Genomic DNA, 19,072 nt, shown 5'->3' with positions numbered 1-19,072 from the left:
ACCTACTAGCAGCCTTCAGTGGACTCATGGGTCATTAGTGAACCCGGAATTTCCATCACGGACTTGTTCAATAAAAAATGGACTTACAACTCCTGACATGGCCACTGCCACCCCCAACAAGTTAGCCATCCAGTCATCAGCCTCAACAGACTCCGCACATTCACCCAAGGCCGGAATCGATCTGAGACGGTCAACCCGGGAGCGTAAAGCACTGGACCATCTCAACCTGTGAAAGACTGTGATAAGATCTGAGAGAGGGGTATTGTCATGTATGTACATATGTTTGTAGCCACCAGATGGTGTCATTGCTGGAGGCCACTGAGCAGCACGCACATCGTGCTGCTCTGGTATAAAAGGCCAGCCATTTTGTGAGTCAGACACTTTGGGCCAAAATAAAGCAGAAGCAAAGTTGTACCTTGCTTAGTTAAACAGTACTCAGTTTGAACTTTTACTGCATATATAACAGGCAAGCATTCCGCATGCCTTCTTAACCACTTAATCCACCTGGCCTGCTACTTTCAGGGATCTGTGGACAAGCACTCCAAGGTCCCTTCGTTCATCTATATTTCTAAGTTTCCTACCATTTTGTAGTGTATGTAGACACCTTTAGTAATGACTCCACGAGGCAGGGTGTGATACTTAAACTGTGTAGACCTGAAGTCCTTTATTTGCAGCTCCTGAGAGGACAACAAGCTGCGAGTTCCTTTTTATACTGGGTTACCTGCTGTGTGCAGGTAACCCTTAGGTCTCCAGCAACAGCACCCTCTGGTGTACAGGTAAGGTGTGTACAGTATAAGGGTACATTCAGTGTGGCATAACAGTGTTACAGACATCACATAGTAAACAGGCATGCATACACAACACATTTAATGTGTATAGCCTTTCCTTATTAACCCTCCCAAAGTGCATTACCTCACACTTCTTCGAATTAAATTCCATTTGCCACTGTTCTGCCCATCTGACCAGTAGATTGATATCCTCCTGCAATCCAAGACTTTCTTCTTCCAATTTTAGTGTCATCTGCAAACTTTTTAATCATACCTCCTATATTCAAATCTAGATCATTGATGTATACCACAAAAAGCAAGGGACCCAGTACTGAGCTCTGCGGAACCCCACTGGAAACATCCTTCTCATCACAAAAACATCCATCAACCATTACCCTTTGCTTCCTATCTCTAAGCCAATTTTGGATCCAACTTGCCAGTTTGCCCTGAATCCCATGGGGTTTTACCTTCGTGACCAGTCTACCATGTGGGATCTTATCAAAAGCTTTGCTAAAGTCCATATACACTACATCATACGCACTACCCTCATCGACCCTCCTGGTTATCTCCTCGAAAAATTCAACCAGGTTAGTCAAACATGATCTTCCCTAATTAATCTTTGCCTTTCTAAATATAGATTTATCCTGTCCTTCAGGATTTTTTTCCAATAATTTTCCCACCACTGAGGTTAGGCTGACAGGCCTGTAATTACTCGGCCTATCCCTTTCTCCCTTCTTAAACAAGGGTACCACATTAGCAGTCCTCCAGCACCATGCCTGAATCCAAAGAGTATTGGAAAATGATGGCAAAGGCCTCTGCTATTTCCTCTTTTGCTTCACTCAATAGCCTGGGATGCATTTCCTTCAGGCCTGGGGACTTGACCACTTTCAAAAGCTGCTAAACCCCTTAATACCTCCTCTCTCACTATGTTTATTTCATCCAGAATTTCACACTCCTCCTCGATAGCAGTATCTGTATTGCCCCTTTCCTTTGTGAAAACTGACGCAAAGTATTCATTAAGAACCATACCCACATCTTCCGCCTCCACACATAGATTACACTCATGGTCTCTAATAGGCCCTACCCTTTCTTTAGTTATCCTCTTGCTCTTAATATATTTAAAGAACATCTTTGGGTTTTCCTTGATTTTACTTGCCAAGAATTTATGAGTCATATACCTGTGTACAAAGACAAGTGGTAAGAAATAGCCTTGGAAAGAAACCTTTGCTTGATGTACTTACTGCCACAGCTTTCAGTGAGTGAACGACTATCCAATGAATGTCATCGAAGAGTTTATCAGTCACATCCTTTCCCTGTGTGCTCTCCAGATACAGTCGCAGGTTACTTACTGACCATTTTCCACCGTGGATTGGATTATAGTCACCCTGGAAACAGAATAATAATTATACAGTTGCGTCCCATGTATTAATAGGCAAATAGATAGCCCGCTGCTGTACTGAGGTATACAGGCCAGGAAAGTCCCAGCTTCAGCCCTTGATATGTGCCAAGTTAGTTGATATCAGCCGGGGCAGAGGTGGGAGTAGTCCAACTGGTCTCACTATCCCTGGACTGGGGAGGAGACAACAACAACTTGTATTGGCATAACGCCTTTAATGTCCCACAGCACTTCACAGGAGTATTATGAGATTAAAAATTTGACACCGAGCCGCATAAGTAGAAATTGGCGCAGGTGACCAAAGAGGTTGGTTTTAAGGAGCGTCTTGAAGGAGGAAAGAGAGGTATAAAAGGGGTCAGAGGGTCTAGTAAGGAGGGGGAACTGAGGGAAATCTTTATTAGTCAGGAAATTGTGTTGGGGAAATTGATGGGATTGAAGGCCAATAAATCCCCAGGGCCTGATGGACTGCATCCTAGAGTACTTAAGGAGGTGGCCTTGGAAATAGCGGATGCATTGACAGTCATTTTCCAACATTCCATTGACTCTGGATCAGTTCCTATGGAGTGGAGGGTAGCCAATGTAACCCCACTTTTTAAAAAAGGAGGGAGAGAGAAAACAGGGAATTATAGACCGGTCAGCCTGACCTCAGTCGTGGGTAAAATGATGGAATCAATTATTAAGGATGTCATAGCAGTGCATCTGGAAAATGGTGACATGATAGGTCCAAGTCAGCATGGATTTGTGAAAGGGAAATCATGCTTGACAAATCTTCTGGAATTTTTTGAGGATGTTTCCAGTAAAGTGGACAAAGGAGAACCAGTTGATGTGGTATATTTGGACTTTCAGAAGGCTTTCGACAAGGTCCCACACAAGAGATTAATGTGCAAAGTTAAAGCACATGGGATTGGGGGTAGTGTGCTGACGTGGATTGAGAACTGGTTGTCAGACAGGAAGCAAAGAGTAGGAGTAAACGGGTACTTTTCAGAATGGCAGGCAGTGACTAGTGGAGTGCCGCAAGGTTCTGTGCTGGGGCCCCAGCTGTTTACATTGTACATTAATGATTTAGACGAGGGGATTAAATGCAGTATCTCCAAATTTGCGGATGATACTAAGTTGGGTGGCAGTGTGAGCTGCGAGGAGGATGCTATTAGGCTGCAGAGTGACTTGGATAGGTTAGGTGAGTGGGCAAATGCATGGCAGATGAAGTATAATGTGGATAAATGTGAGGTTATCCACTTTGGTGGTAAAAACAGAGAGACAGACTATTATCTGAATGGTGACAGATTAGGAAAAGGGAAGGTGCAACGAGACCTGGGTGTCATGGTACATCAGTCATTGAAGGTTAGCATGCAGGTACAGCAGGCGGTTAGGAAAGCAAATGGCATGTTGGCCTTCATAGCGAGGGGATTTGAATACAGGGGCAGGGAGGTGTTGCTACAGTTGTACAGGGCCTTGGTGAGGCCACACCTGGAGTATTGTGTACAGTTTTGGTCTCCTAACTTGAGGAAGGACATTCTTGCTATTGAGGGAGTGCAGCGAAGGTTCACCAGACTGATTCCCGGGATGGCGGGACTGACCTATCAAGAAAGATTGGATCAACTGGGCTTGTATTCACTGGAGTTCAGAAGAATGAGAGGGGACCTCATAGAAACGTTTAAAATTCTGACGGGTTTAGACAGGTTAGATGCAGAAAGAATGTTCCCAATGTTGGGGAAGTCCAGAACCAGGGGTCACAGTCTGAGGATAAGGGGTAAGCCATTTAGGACCGAGATGAGGAGAAACTTCTTCACCCAGAGAGTGGTGAATCTGTGGAATTCTCTACCACAGAAAGTAGTTGAGGCCAATTCACTAAATATATTCAAAAGGGAGTTAGATGAAGTCCTTACTACTCGGGGGATCAAGGGTTATGGCGAGAAAGCAGGAAGGGGGTACTGAAGTTTCATGTTCAGCCATGAACTCATTGAATGGCGGTGAAGGCTAGAAGGGCTGAATGGCCTGCTCCTGCACCTATTTTCTATGTTTCTATGTAGAGAAGTGGAGCAGTTTAGGCAGGGAGTTCCAGAGCTTGGGGCCTAGGCAACAGAAGGTGCGGCAACCAATGGTTGAGCGATTATAATCAGAGATGCTGAAGAGGGCAGAATTAAAGGAGCGCAGACATCTTGGGGGGTTATGGGGCTGGAGTAGAATACAGAGATATAGGGCCCAAGTTTCCACATGATTCGCGTCTGATTTTTAGGAGCAACTGGTGGAGAACGGACTATTTTAGAAATCGCAATTCTCCACATTTTTTTTTCTGCAGTTCTAGTCAGGTAGAACAGTTCTAGTTTAGAACAGAATTTTTTCTTCAAAAGGGGGCGTGTCCGGCCACTGACGCCTGATTTGAAAGTTTCCACAGTGAAAATGTACTCCAAACTAAAGTAGAATGGAGCCAGTGAAGATTTTTGTAGAACTGAAAAAACCTGTTCTACACATTAAAAAATCAGGCGCAGGTTACAAATTAGGCGTCCAGAACGAGGTGGGGGGGAGAGGGAAGGGAACTTATTAAATTCGACAATAAATCCTTATTTATACTTCTACAAATAAATCCAACCTGAATAAACATTTATAAGCCAAGAAAAGATTAAATAAACCATCTTCCTACCTGTGTGAAAGTGCTTCAGCCAGGGAGAATTCTGCAGCCGTTCGTGCCGCTGAGCGGGAGGGGAGGGGGGGCGGAGAAAGCCGTTCGTGTCGCTGAACGGGAGGGAGGGGGAGAGAGAGAGAGAGAGAGAGAGAGAGAGGAGGGAGAGAGAGAGGAGGGAGAGAGAGAGCGGGGGGGGGGGGAAAGAGAGCGGGGGGGAGGGGGGAAGAGAGAGAGAGAGAGAGGGGGGGAGCGGGGGTCGGGTCTGGTCGGCGGGGGGGACGGGTGTCTGGTCGGCGGGGGGGGGGGGGGGGGCGGGGGGAAGAGCGGGGGTCGGGTCGGGTCGGGTCGGGTCGGCTGGGGGGGGAGGAGCGGGTGTCGGGACTTGTCGGGGGCGGGGAGCAGGAGCTGGCCGTGGGAGGAGCCTTATTCACGCAGCCCCAGTGAGGCCATTCAGCCAGGGCTAGGGGCTGCGTGCTTCGGGCCCCTCCCACACAGTTCGGCGCCTGGAGCTACTGCACTTGCGTGCCGACTGTAGCGCGCATGTGCAGAGGTCCCGGCACTGTTTTCAGCGCAGGGACCTGACTCCGCCCCCCCCCACAGCTCGTGCTGGCTGCGCCGAGGGCCAGAGGACCTACAGGTAGGTGGAGAATACCGAGGATTTTTTTAGGCGCCGTTTTAGGCGCGAAAAATGGGCGCCCAGCTCGGAGAGGTGCCCGTTTTTTTTCCTGTGGAAACTTGGGCCCATTGAGGGGCGAGGCCATGGAGGGATTTGAAAATAAGGATGAGAATTTTGAAATCGAGGCGTTGCTTAACTGGAAGCCAATGTAGGTCAGCGAGCACAGGGGTGATAGGTGAGCGGGATTTGGTGCGAGTTAGGACATGGCCAGCCGAGTTTTAGATTATCTCTAGTTTACATAGGGTAGAATGTGGGAGGCCAGCCAGGAGTGCATCGGAATAGTCAAGTCGAGAGGTAACAAAGGCATGGTCGAGGGCTTCAGCAGCGGATGAGCTGAGGCAAGGGCGGAGACGGGCGATGTTACGAAGGTGGAAATAGGCGGTCTTAGTTATGCTGCCGATATGTAGTCAAAAGCTCATTTCAGGATCAAATATGACAACAAGGTTACGAACACTGTGGTTCAGCCTCAGACAGAAGTTGGGGAGAGGGAACGGACTTTATGGCAAGGACCGAAAACAATGGCTTCAGTCATCCCAATATTCAATTGGAGAAAATTTCTGCTCATCCAGAACTGGATGTCGGTCAATCTAGAGACTGTGGAGGGGTCGAGAGAAGTGGTAGTGAGGTAGAGCTGGGTGTCATCAGTGTACACGTGGAAAATTACGCTGTATTTTCAGATGATGTCACCAAGGGGCAACATTTGGATGAGAAATAGGAGGGGGCCAAGGATAGATCCTTGAGGAACAGCAGAGGTAACGATGCGGGGGCAGGAAGAGAAGCTGTTGCAGGTGAATCTCTGGCTACGATTAGATAAATAAGAGGTAACGAGACGGGGGTGGGGGATGGAGGGGAGAGTGGTGGAGGTGGGAGGCGGAGAAACCCAGGGCGGGGGACAGGAGGGGACACATTGCAGCGGAGGTCTGGGGGGACGAAGTATGTTGGGGGGCGGGCCTGGGGGCTCTGTGCCTCGGTGCGGGGAGTGTTCAGAGTGGAGTGGACAGGTTGACTGCGCAGATGGTGGATGTGGTGTGGTTGGCGTCACGGGGGCGTGGCTCCGGGTTGGCTGGGGCTGGGGGCTCGACATCCGGGGGTGTTCGGCATTTGGGAAGGATTCTGACGGGACGGGGCGGGTTGGGTGTGGGGGGAGTGTTCCCGGTGTTGGGTGGGTCCGAGCCGGGGGGGTGGGGGGGAAACGCTCTTGGGATGGGGGGTAAGCTGTTTGGGGCTGGGATTGGGAGAGACTTCGTCACTCGGGGAGTTGTTGGCCTGTGGGGTTCCCTGCCGCGGAGAGTTGTTGATGCCAGTTCATTGGATGTGTTCGAGAGGGAGTTGGATGTGGTCCTTGCGGCTGGGGGGGGTCGGGGGGTGTGGAGGGGGCGTGGGGGGTCGGTGCTGGGGTGGGTGATCAGCCGTGATCTTGTTGAATGACTGTGCAGGATCGAAGGGCCGAATGGCCTACTGCTGCACCTATTTTTTATGTTTCTATGGAACCAGGCGAGTGCAGCCTCCACAGCTGGATGACAGTGGAGAGGCTTTGGAGGAGGATAGAGTGGTTAACCGTGTCAAAGGCTGCAGACCAGTCAAGGATGAGGAGTGATAGTTTGTATCTGTCACAGTTACAAAGGATGTCATTTGTGACTTTGACGAGAGCTGTTTTGGTACTGTGGCAGGCGCGAAAACCGGATTGGAGGGATTCAAATACGGAATTGCAGGAAAGATGGACACGGATTTAGGAGACAACAACACATTCAAGGATTTTGGAGAGGAAAGGGAGTTTGGAGATGGAGATAGTTTGCAAGGAAGGAGGGGTCGAGGGTTGTTTTTTTGAGAGGGGTGATAATGGCAGATTTGAGGGAGAGGGGCATTACCTGAGGAGAGAGAACCGTTAACAATGGGAGCCAGAAAAGGAAGTTGGGTGGTCAGCAGTTTGGTGGAAATAGGGTCAAGGGAGCAGGAAGTGGGTCTCATGAACAGGATGAGCTCAAAAAGGTCACGAGTGGAGATCAGAGAGAAACTGGAGAAAGATGCGAGGTCAGGGCTAGGGCAGAGGGGGATCCTTCGAGAAAATTTGGCCCGGTGGGCTAGGGAAAGGAAGGGAAGAGGCAGAGGCGGCTGAACAGATGGTCTCAATCTTAGAGACAACGAAGTCCATGAGCTCCTCATACCTATTGTCGGAAGTGAGGGTGGAGACTAGGGACAGGGGTTTAAACATAAGGAAGAGACATGGAAGACTAGTGAGCCATGCGTGTTTTTTTTTAAAAATTCATTCACAGGACGTGGGTGTCGCTGGCAAGGCCAGCATTTATTGTCCATCCCTAATTGCCCTTAAGAAAGTGGTGGTGTCTGGTGAGGACAGCAATGAGGTGGGCTGTAATGTCCCCCACAATCAAATAACCTACCAACATGAGGAATGGCCTTTGTGTCGAGGGTCAAGTGGCTGCCTATGAAGCTGTTCCACTTTATGAGGCAGCACCTTAAGGATAGGAGGAGCAAAAACTGCAGAAAAAAATTGTATACATTTTCTAATAAAGGAGAACAATAAACTTTACTTAAGTGTCAGTCAGCTTTGTAAATCCCAACTATATTGAAGACAAACAGCTTGATCCAGGTGTCGGCTATTTATTTATGTCCATGGTTCTGAAAAGAACTGCCTACCTGTGACAGAAAAATGATGAGGCATTTAATAATTACAGCCATTTACTGATGATTTTCTTCCATTTACTTCAGTTTCTGTCTTTCACTTCGCCCCTGTTCCTTCCATTTTTGTGCTGATCAGGATAAGGACCGTCAGTGCTGAGAAATGAAATATTTTTCTATTTTGGGTATCCTAGTGTCCACACCAAGCACCTATGGGTTGGTAAAGTATGGTCAGCTGCAGGAGAAAGCTCCTTCTACTCCTCATAACGTGCCTCAACCCCAAACCAGAAAAGCACCTCCGACTGCACCAATGTGAATATTTACACTTTGCACCTGCTATCCTGAGACCTAACTGAACAAGATTATTAATTTGGTGCTGAATGAAAAACATGTATTTTTTTTTTTAGGAACAGGAAAAGGGCATTAGGACCAACAAGCCTGTCCCTTTATGGGCAGTTTTGTGCTACGTTCTTATGGTCACTGGTAACTGTGTTAAAATTGCCTAAATTCATTTCACAAACAACTCTACCAGCTCGCAGAGAGAGGAAATGCATCCAATTATTCTGACTGCATTTGAACACTGGTTCCGGAAGTAAAAGTGCAGCATGCAAACCCACTACACAGCTCCGTTCCACCAGCTCTCATTTGCAAACTACATGTTTAGTTATCTAGACTGGTCGACTATATTATCAATTCATTACTCAGCACGCAGGAGCTGCTCTACTTACCCCGTGTTTCTGCACGGACACATTTGTAAGATGCACAAACATGTTATCTAATTCACTGGTGCTTGGTGTATACTTCATTGTACAAAAACGACAAAATCCCAGCCGATACCTATAATATAAAGGAAATAAATAATGTGATATTATATTTATCCTGCAAGAGAATACATTGTCAACTAAATTTATAGTCAGATTTCAGTAGCAGGCAGTAATAATAATCTTACTTGGCTAAAATTATTAGTAAAATCAGATTATCCTTATAGTGAGTTCTCCAGTCTCACTGAATACTGTCCATCTTCTGTATTAACAAATGGGCAAGTTATTTTCACACAACTCCTGGTAGTGTAATCTACTTTCAATTAAACTTTACAGATTACAGACCCTTTGATTAATGTTCCAGCCATGATTGATTTACGAGTCAATGAACATCAATCAATTTCCCACTTGTTCGAACCAATCAGCACTCTACGTGTCACTGCAGACTCTGTGTAATGCTCTGCGGGTCAGTCTGAATTCTGTCTCGCTCCACATTTGAACAATGTATTTAATCATAGGTGTACGTACTGTATTTAACTGAATTTATGCAGGAAATATTGCTTGGTTGTTTGTGGAGCCACCTGCACGCACGCTACTTTGTAGATCAGAAAACTGTGCAAGACGTTCTTTACTTTGACCTAGAAAATGCAACAATTGTTTTCCAGTGTTTTCACTTCCTAAAAAGTTATAAGCGAGTCTAAAACAATATGAGATCTTACCGTGAAAGATCTTGGAGATATATCCTGAATTCAGTTCAACAAAGATTTAACAGGGGAGGGCAGAAACGGGCTGGATTTGCCATTCAGAAATCAAACTTTATCAGAGAATCATTTGAAAGTGTTTTTATAAAGGGTAATTAACTCATTATGGACTTCATAAATTGTCTGCTTTTCGACATATTACATTTTAGGATTTGTCAACTTTTGTGCATTATATCTGTCTATACTACTAAAAACATTGATCTGTGATCCTGGTGATCTGATCGGCCAATTAAATGAATCTCCTATTCTGTCCGTAAGAATCATGCGACATTCAACACTTTTGAAGCCATGTGACTCGAGGCCTTGATTAGGTACTTGCAGCATTGACAATTGTAGCTGAATTGGTTAGTGGCAATCATATGACCAACATGTCCAACCAAGTGTTTGTAGTCTCCAGAAGGAATTGCTGAAATCTGTGCGTTTCGAGCTGGTTTCTGTACCAAAATATCTACTTTAATTGCTAAATTTCTATGCTTTTAAAATTCTGAATGTATCTTATCCAGATGCATAAAATGAAAGTGCAGCTGTAACCTATACTTCAACTGACAAAGCAGTCCTCCTGACACTTCTAAGGTGCAGATCTGCTTTTACCGACTCATAGATCTCGGTTACAATTTCTTTACGGAAACGCAGCCTTCTCACACAGTCTGCATCACTCAGGTGCAGGTATGAACGCCTGTCTCAATATACCTGATGTGGGTAAGACCACCTGCCCATCAGCCTACATGCTCTGAGGTTCCTCAGACGATGATGTCGAATCAATCTTCGCCACTGCAGCACCATTGTGCAGAAGGCTTGCATGAGGTATGGCATTGTCAATATTGCCCCCATAATTAAATTGTAGCTTTGCAAGAAACTCAAAATAGCAAGTCAAAGGACTCAAACCTTCTTTCCTCTCTCTCTCTTCCCCAAAGGTCGACACCCTACTACGGACCACACCCTGGTCTGCGCATGCGCAAAGGGGTTGCTTAGAATGGGAAGCTAGGCATTGAATGAAGACATTTGGGGCAACGAAGTCCAAAGCAATTCTTTAATTTTTGATTTTTTTCAAAGTACCGCCCCACCACCGACCGAACGTCTCCTCACCGTCTCGAGGGTTGGCTGGCAGAATTGCTCTCTCACCAGGACACAGGGGCTCGGTGTCCACCAGCCCCTCTGGGCTTCTTTTGAAGCTGTATGTTTAAAGGTTCTCAAGCCTTCAGTTTGGCTTCCACCCCCACCCCTCCCCCCGGGCTTCTTTTGAAGCCGAGCCCCAAGCCCGTGTCTGAGCGAGGGAGCGATTCTGCCGGCCGACGCTCTGACCCTCGAGCCTGGTGAGGAGGTATTCGGTGGTGGCGTGGTACTTTGAAACAAATCAAAAATTAAAGAATTGCATTAGACTTCCATTTTCTCCCTTTTGACTTTGAAAAAATTAAGCTTCATGATGCATATTCTTTGTCTTCTTGACTCCCTCCAAAACTTCACATCAGTGCAGCGGCAGGTCAGAGTGCAAAGGTAAGAGTTTGGTAAGTGGGAGAACTTTAAGGGTTAATCCCTTTTAAATCATTTCAAGGTTGGTGTAAATTACTAGTGACAATCTCTAGTAGCTTCTAAAAGATAAAATAAGATTGCAAGTTTAAGTAAAACTTCGATATTAAAGAGATAGGATTCTTGTAGGTTTAAGCAGAGACAAACAAGCAAACTAGCTTAGTTAATTGGGCAGCTAGTAAAAACTGGTTCCCTAAATAGGCCAGTGAGTCAGCCAGGAACAGTGTAAAAAGAGGGGGCTTGGTGCAGTCTTGCTTGGAGTGCAGTGGCAGGTCAGAGTGCAAAGGTAAGTGTTTGGTAAGTGGGAGAGTTCGGACGAGTTAGAGCAGGAGGTGTTGCTTTGTCTTGTTTTCCCCACCAGTGCTGACTCCTCGACCTGGGAGGAAAAGAAAACTAAGTGTGACGTCACAGCAAGAGGTTCGGGGACATCGCAGCGGCCTATAAAGGCCAGCTGGTGCAGCTGCAGCAGGGAGAGAAGGCAAAAAAGTAGAAAGAAATCGAAAGGTGATGTCACAGCCAAGGGGGTAAGTATTGGTGAGTAGTTTTTTCTTTTTCTTTTCTTTATCAGTCAGTGACCTTTAGCATTATTGTTGCCAAATTAAGTTAATCTAGGGGTTAAGTCATGGCAGGAGAGCTCAGACATGTGTTATGCTCTTCCTGCACTATGTGGGAAGTCAGGGGTGCTTCCAGTGTCCCAGATGACTACATATGTGGGAAGTGTATCCGGCTGCAGCTCCTGACAGACCGCATTGCGGCACTGGAGCTGCGGGTGGATTCTCGAGCATCCATGATGCTGAGAATGACGTGAATAGCACGTTTAGTGAGTTGGTCTTACCGCAGGTAAAGGTTACACAGCCAAATAGGGGATGGGTGACCAACAGGAAGAGCAGTGGAAGGAAGGTAGTGCAGGGATCCCCTGCGGTCATCCCCCTGCAAAACAGATACACCGCTTTGGGTACTGTTGAGGGGGATGACTCATCAGGGGAGGGCAGCAGCAGCCAAGTCCATGGCACCGTGGGTGGCTCTGCTGCACAGGAGGGCAGGAAAAAGAGAGGGAGAGCTATAGTGATAGGGGATTCTATTGTAAGGGGAATAGATTGACGTTTCTGCGGCCGCAACTGAGACTCCAGGATGATATATTGCCTCCCTGGTGCAAGGGTCAAGGATGTCTCGGAGCGGGTGCAAAACATTTTGAAGGGGGAGGGTAAACAGCCATGTCGTGGTGCATATACGTACCAACAATATAGGTAAAAAATGGGATGAGGTCCTACAAGATGAATTTAGGGAGCTAGGAGCTAAATTAAAAAGTAGGACCTCAAAAGTAGTAATCTCAGGAATGCTACCAGTGCCACGCGCTAGTCGCAGGATAGCTCAGATGAATACGTAGCTTGAGGAGTGGCGCAGAAGGGAGGGATTCAAATTCCTGGGACATTGGAACCGGTTCTGGGGGAGGTGGGACCAGTACAAACCAGACGGTCTGCACCTGGGCAGGACCGGAACCAATGTCCTCGGGGGAGTGTTTGCTAGTGCTGTTGGGGAGGGGTTAAACTAATATGGCAGGGGGATGGGAACCTATGCAGGGAGAGAGAGGGAAGTAGAATGGGGGCAGAAGCAAAAGATAGAAAGAAGAAAAGTAAAAGTGAAGGGTAGAGAAACCCAAGGCAAAGAGCAAAAAGGGCCACATTACAGCAAAATCCTAAAGGGGCAAAGGGTGTTAAAAAAAACAAGCCTGAAGGCTCTGTGCCTCAATGCGATAAGTATTCGGAATAAGGTGGACGAATTAACTGCGCAGATAGCAGTTAACGGATATGATATAATTGGCATCACGGAAACATGGCTCCAGGGTGACCAAGGCTGGGAACTCAACATCCAGGGGTATTCAACACTTAGGAAGGATAGACAGAAAGGAAAAGGAGGTGGGGTGGCATTGCTGGTTAAAGTGGAAATTAATACAATAGTAAGGAAGGACATTAGCTTGGATGATGTGGAATCTATTGTGTTCCTAACACACATGAGACTGCACACAGGGAGGTTAAAGTAACAGTAACCTCCGTCTTTAATAAGACACTCCCGAGTGAGGAACAGGTCTTAGGGGCCGGCTTATATACAGTGCTCCCAAGGGATGCTGGGATCGCTTGGGACTTCAGGGGATGAGCTCCCTGGTGGCGGAACATGGGAGGGCATGCTTTACAGATACACAACATCACCCCCCCCGCCTAAAGTCAAAGTGAAAACTATTTACAAGGTGAGGCGGTCGGGAGCCTCGGTACAAATGTGTTCTGGTGTGTTGGCTGTGCCCTCACTGGGCTGGCGTGTTGTTGGCCCTGCAGGGCTGCTAGGTGAGCCTGGCCTTGCTGGGCTGTTGGGCGTGATGGGTTCAATTTCCTGGTCCGGCGTGGTGTCGTTGATCCTTTGGGTGTGTGTTGTGGGCTCGAAAAAGATGGTGTCTGCTGTGGGTTGTTCAGGACAGTCTGTGCACCGCAGCCTCGTTTGGTCCAGGTGCTTTCTGCAAATTTGTCCATTGTCGAGTTTGACTACAAACACCCGATTCCCTTTTTTAGCTATCACCGTGCCCGCGATCCACTTGGGACCATGTCCATAGTTTAGCACAAACACAGGGTCATTCAGATCAATTTCCCGTGACACAGTGGCGCGACCATCGTTTACATTTTGTTGCTGCCGCCTGCTCTCTACCTGATCATGCAGGTTGGGGTGAACCAGCGAGAGTCTGGTTTTAAGTGTACTTTTCATGAGTAGCTCAGCCAGGGGCACCCCTGTGAGCGAGTGGGGTCTCGTGCGGTAGCTGAGCAGTACTCGGGACAGGCGGGTTTGGAGTGAGCCTTCTGTGACTCATTTAAGACTCTGTTTGATGGTTTGTACTGCCCGCTCTGCCTGCCCATTGGAGGCTGGTCTAAACGAGGCCGAGGTGACATGTTTAATCCCATTGCGGGTCATGAATTCTTTAAATTTGGCATTGGTGAAACATGGCTCGTTGTCACTGACCAGTATGTCAGGCAGGCCGTGGGTGGCAAACATGGTCCTCAGGCTTTCAATGGTGGCGGTGCTTCCCGACATTATTTCACATTCAATCCATTTTGAAAAAGCATCCACCACCACCAGGAACATTTTACAGAGAAACGGGCCCGCATAGTCGACATGGATCCTCAACCATGGTGTGGAGGGCCAGGACCACAAACTTAGTGGTGCCTCTCTGGGCACGTTGCTCAACTGCATTGCCGTACACAGGACTCGAAGTCAGAGTCGATACCGGGCCACCACACGTGGGATCTGGCTATCGCTTTCATCATTACTATATCCGGGTGTGTGCTGTGGAGATTCGAGATGAACGTCTCCCTGCCCTTTTTTGGTAGCACTACGCGGTTACCCCACAACAGGCAGTCTGCCTGAATGGACAGCTTGTCCTTTCGCCGCTGGAGCGGCTTGATTGGCTCTTGCATTTCAATGGGGATGCTGGCCCAGCTATCATGCAGTACACAGTTTTTTACTCGGGACAGCAGAGGATCTTGGCTGGTCCAAGTCCTAATCTGGCGGGCCGTGACACGTAATTTATCATTTTCAAACGCTTCCATGACCATCAACAAGACTGCGGGCTGCGCCACCATCAACAAGTTTGCAGGCTGCGCCATTTTCACCCCCATGGTGGGCAATGGTAGCCGACTGAGAGCATCCGCACAGTTCTCGGTGCCTGACCTGTGGCGGATGGTATAGTTATACATTGATAGTGCGAGTGCCCACCTTTGTATGCGGGCTGAGGCATTAGTATTTATCCCCTTGTTTACAGTGAACAGGGACGTGAAGAGCTTGTGATCGGTTTCCAGCTCAAATTTGAGGCCAAATAAGGACTGATGCATTTTCTTTACCCCGAATACACACGCTAATGCCTCTTTCTCAATCATGCTGTAGGCCCTCTCGGCCTTAGACAAGCTCCTGGAAGCATAGGCGACAGGTTGCAACTTCCCCGTAACGTTAGCTTGTTGTAGTACACACCTGGCTCTGTACGACGACGCGACACATGCTAGCACAAGTCTTTTACACGGGTTATACAATACAAGCAGCTTGTTGGAGCATAAAATGTTTCTGGCTTTCTCAAAAGCAATTACTTGTTTTTTTTCTCCCATACCCAGATCTCACCTTTGCGCAATAACACATGTAGGGGCTCTAAAAGGGTGCTTAACCCCGGTAGGAAGTTACCAAAATAGTTGAGGAGTCCCAGGAACGACCACAGCTCCGTGACGTTCTGCGGCCTAGGCGCATTCCTGATAGCCTCTGTCTTGACAACTGTGGGCCGAATGCCGTCCGCCGCGATCTTTCTCTCCAAAAACTCCACTTCTGTTGCCATGAAGACGCATTTCGATATCTTCAGTCGCAGCCCTACGCGATCCAATCGCTGGAGGACCTCCTCCAGGTTTTGTAGGTGCTCGGCGGTGTCCTGACCCGTGACCAATATGTCGTCCTGAAAGACCACCGTGTGTGGTACCGACCTGAGTAGGCTCTCCATGTTTCTCTGGAAGATCGCTGCAGCCGACCGAATTCCAAACGGGCATCTGTTGTAGATGAACAGTCCCTTGTGCGTGTTGATGCAGGTGAGGCCCTTCGAAGACTCCTCCAGCTCCTGCGTCATGTAGGCCGAAGCCAGGTTGAGCTTGGTGAATGTCCTGCCTCCTGCCAGCGTCGCAAATAGGTCGTCTGCCTTAGGTAGCGTGTATTGGTCCTGTAGCGAGAAACGATTAATAGTTACTTTATAATCGCCGCAAATCCTGACCGTGCGATCACTTTTGAGTACTGGCACAATCAGGCTGGCCCACTCAATGTATTCCACTGGGGAGATGATGCCCTCGCATTGCAGCCTGTCCAGCTCGATTTCCACTCTCTCCCTCATCATGTGAGGTACCGCTCGCGCCTTGTGGTGAATGGGTCGTGCCTCTGGGACCAAGTGGATCTGCACCTTCGTCCCGAAAAAGTTTTCAATGCCTGGCTCAAAAAGAAAAGGAAATTTGTTAATAACCTGGGTACATGAGGCCTCATCGACATGTGATAGCGCTCGGATGTCATCCCAGTTCCAGCGGATTTTGCCCAGCCAGCTCCTTCCAAGCAGTGTGGGGCCATCGCCCGGGACAATCCAGAGTGGCAGTTGGTGCACCGTGCCCTCGTAGGTGACCTTGACCATGGCGCTGTCCAGGACAGTTTCGTGTGGATGGGGCTCAGGGCTGGTCTGAATGCCTTGTTGCACCACAGTCTCTCAAACATCTTTTTACTCATGATGGATTGGCTAGCGCCAGTGTCCAGTTCCATGGCTACGGGTAAGCCATTCAATTTTACATTTAGCATTATAGGTGGACATTTAGTTGAAAATGTGTGCACCCCGTGTACTTCAGCATCTGCCTCCTCTCTCTGAGGCTCGAAATTGCTTTGATCCACCATGGACCGATCTTCCTCTGCCACGTGGTGGTTAGCAGGTTTTGATGAGCTTGCAGCTCATTTACAAGCTCGTTGGCAGTTCCACAGCTCTTGCAAACATACCCTTTGAAGCGGCATGAATAGCCTCCACAACGCCAACAGGGTGTGAATTGCCTTGCATTCATCCTTTGTTGCGGTCTCTGAGTCATCTGGGTCACCTGATGCCTGCTGGCAGTTGCAGACTCGTGGGTTCTGCCCTGTACATTTCTGCTCGCAAACACAGTTCCAGTTAATTTATGAACATTGCTAGCACTTGTGTGCTGAGAGATTTGTTTAGTGTTATCACTGGTGGACATAAATGCCTGTGCTATTGCAATGGCATTACTGAGGGTCGGTGTCTCTACTGTCAAAAGTTTTCGTAGGATGGTCTCGTGGCCAATGCCCAGAACAAAAAAGTCTCTGAGCATTTGCTCCAGGTAGCCATCAAACTCACATTGTCCTGCAAGTCGCCTTAGCTCAGCGACGTAGCTCGCCACTTCCTGACCTTCAGATCGCTGGCACGTGTAGAACCGATACCTCACCATCAGCACGCTCTCCCTCGGGTTAAGATGCTCCCGAACCAGTGTATACAGTTTCTCATGCGACTTATCTGTGGGTTTCACCGGAGCCAGAAGATTCTTCATGAGGCTGTAGGTCAGTGCAACCACAGACCGTGAGGAGGACCGCTCTCCTTTTTGCAGCGCTTCCTTCTCTGTCCAGCTCGTTGGTTACAAAGTACTGGTCTAGCCATTCGATATTGGCTTCCCAGTCCTCACCCTCTGAGAACTTCTCCAGGATGCCCAGTTTGCTGCATCTTTGCGTTGGATTCGTATTCTCGTCGCCAGTTATCGTGTTCCTAACACAGATGAGGTTGCACACAGGGAGGTTAAAGTAACTGTGACCTCAGTCTTTAATAAGACACTCCAGAGTGAGGAACAGGCCTTAGGGGCCGGCTTGTATACAGTGCTGCCAAGAGATGCTGGAATCCCTTGGGACTTCAGGGGATGAGCTCCCTGGTGGCGGAACATGGGAGTGCACGCTTTACAGATGCACAGCAGAATCTGTATGGGTGGAGCTACAGAATACCAAAGGGCAGAAAACGCTAGTGGGAGTTGTGTACAGACCACCAAACAGTAGTAATGAGGATGGGAACAGCATCAAACAAGAAATTAGGGATGCTTGCAATAAAGGTACAGCAGTTATCATGGGCGACTTTGATCTACATATTGACTGGGCTAACCAAACTGGTAGCAATGCGGTGGAGGAGGATTTCCTGGAGTGTATTAGGGATGGTTGTCGAGGAACCAACTAGAGGGCTGGCCATCCTAGACTGGGTGATGTGTAATGAGAAAGGACTAATTAATAATCTTGTTGTGCGAGCCCCTTGGGGAAGAGTGATCATAATACAGTAGAATTCTTTATTAAGATGGAGAGTAACACAGTTAATTCAGACACTAGGGTCCTGAACTTGGGGAAAGGTAACTTCGATGGTATGAGACGTGACTTGGCTAGAATAGACTGGTGAGTGATACTTAAAGGGTCGACGGTGGATAGGCAATGGCAAACATTTAAAGATCACATGGATGAACTTCCACAATTGCACATCCCTGTCTGGAGTAAAAATAAAACGGGGAAGGTGGCTCAACCGTGGCTAACAAGGGAAATTAACGATGGTGTTAAATCCAAGGAAGAGGCATATAAATTGGCCAGAAAAAGCAGCAAACCTGAGGATTGGAAGAATTTTGTAATACAGCAGAGGAGGACAAAGGGTTTAATTAGGAGGGGGAAAATAGAGTATGAGAGGAAGCTTGCTGGGAACATAAAAACTGACTGCAAAAGCTTCTGTAGATATGTGAAGAGAAAAAGATTAGTGAAAACAAACGTAGGTCCCTTGCAGTCAGATTCAGATGAATTTATAATAGGAACAAAGAAATGGCAGACCAGTTAAACAAATACTTTGGTTCTGTTTTCATGAAGGAAAACACAAATAACCTTCCTGAAATACTAGGGTACCGAGGGTCTAGTGAGAAGGAGGAACTGAAGGATATCTTTTCAAGTGGGAAATTGTGTTAGGGAAATTGACGGGATTGAAGGCCAATAAATCCCCGGGGCCCGATAGTCTACATCCCAGAATACTTAAGGAAGTGGCCATAGAAATAGTGGATGCATTGGTGATAATTTTCCAACAGTCTTTGTCGACTGTGGATCAGTTCCTATGGACTGGAGGATAGTTACTGTAACATCACTGTTTAAAAAAGGAGGGACAGAGAAAATGGGGAATTATAGACCAGTTAGCCTGACATCAGTAGTGGGGAAAATGTTGGAATCAATTATTAAAGATGAAATAGCAGCGCATTTGGAAAGCAGTGACAGGATCGGTCCAAGTCAGCATGGATTTATGAAAGGGAAATCATGCTTGACAAATCTTCTGGAATTTTTTGAGGATGTAACTAGTAGAGTGGACAAG

The 19,072-nt window shown here is 47.6% G+C and overlaps 1 protein-coding gene across 1 annotated transcript in view; it reads right to left on the bottom strand.

Annotated features, from left to right (window-relative positions):
• LOC139227809 (polyglutamylase complex subunit TTLL1-like) overlaps positions 1-19,072 on the bottom strand; it is a 59,073-nt gene that overhangs the window by 16,229 nt on the left and 23,772 nt on the right. Inside the window, exons 5-6 of the mRNA XM_070858870.1 lie at positions 8,828-8,936; positions 2,009-2,152 (exon numbers count right to left, since the gene is read on the bottom strand). Of these exons, the coding sequence (XP_070714971.1) occupies positions 2,009-2,152; positions 8,828-8,936 (253 nt within the window). The remainder of the gene's footprint in view (positions 1-2,008; positions 2,153-8,827; positions 8,937-19,072) is intronic.

The sequence above is a fragment of the Pristiophorus japonicus genome, chromosome 17 (assembly GCF_044704955.1).
Source record: "Pristiophorus japonicus isolate sPriJap1 chromosome 17, sPriJap1.hap1, whole genome shotgun sequence".
Classification (NCBI taxonomy): Eukaryota; Metazoa; Chordata; class Chondrichthyes; family Pristiophoridae; genus Pristiophorus; species Pristiophorus japonicus.
Note: the sequence above shows the minus strand (reverse complement) of the source record. Positions and strands in the feature narration are given on the sequence as shown.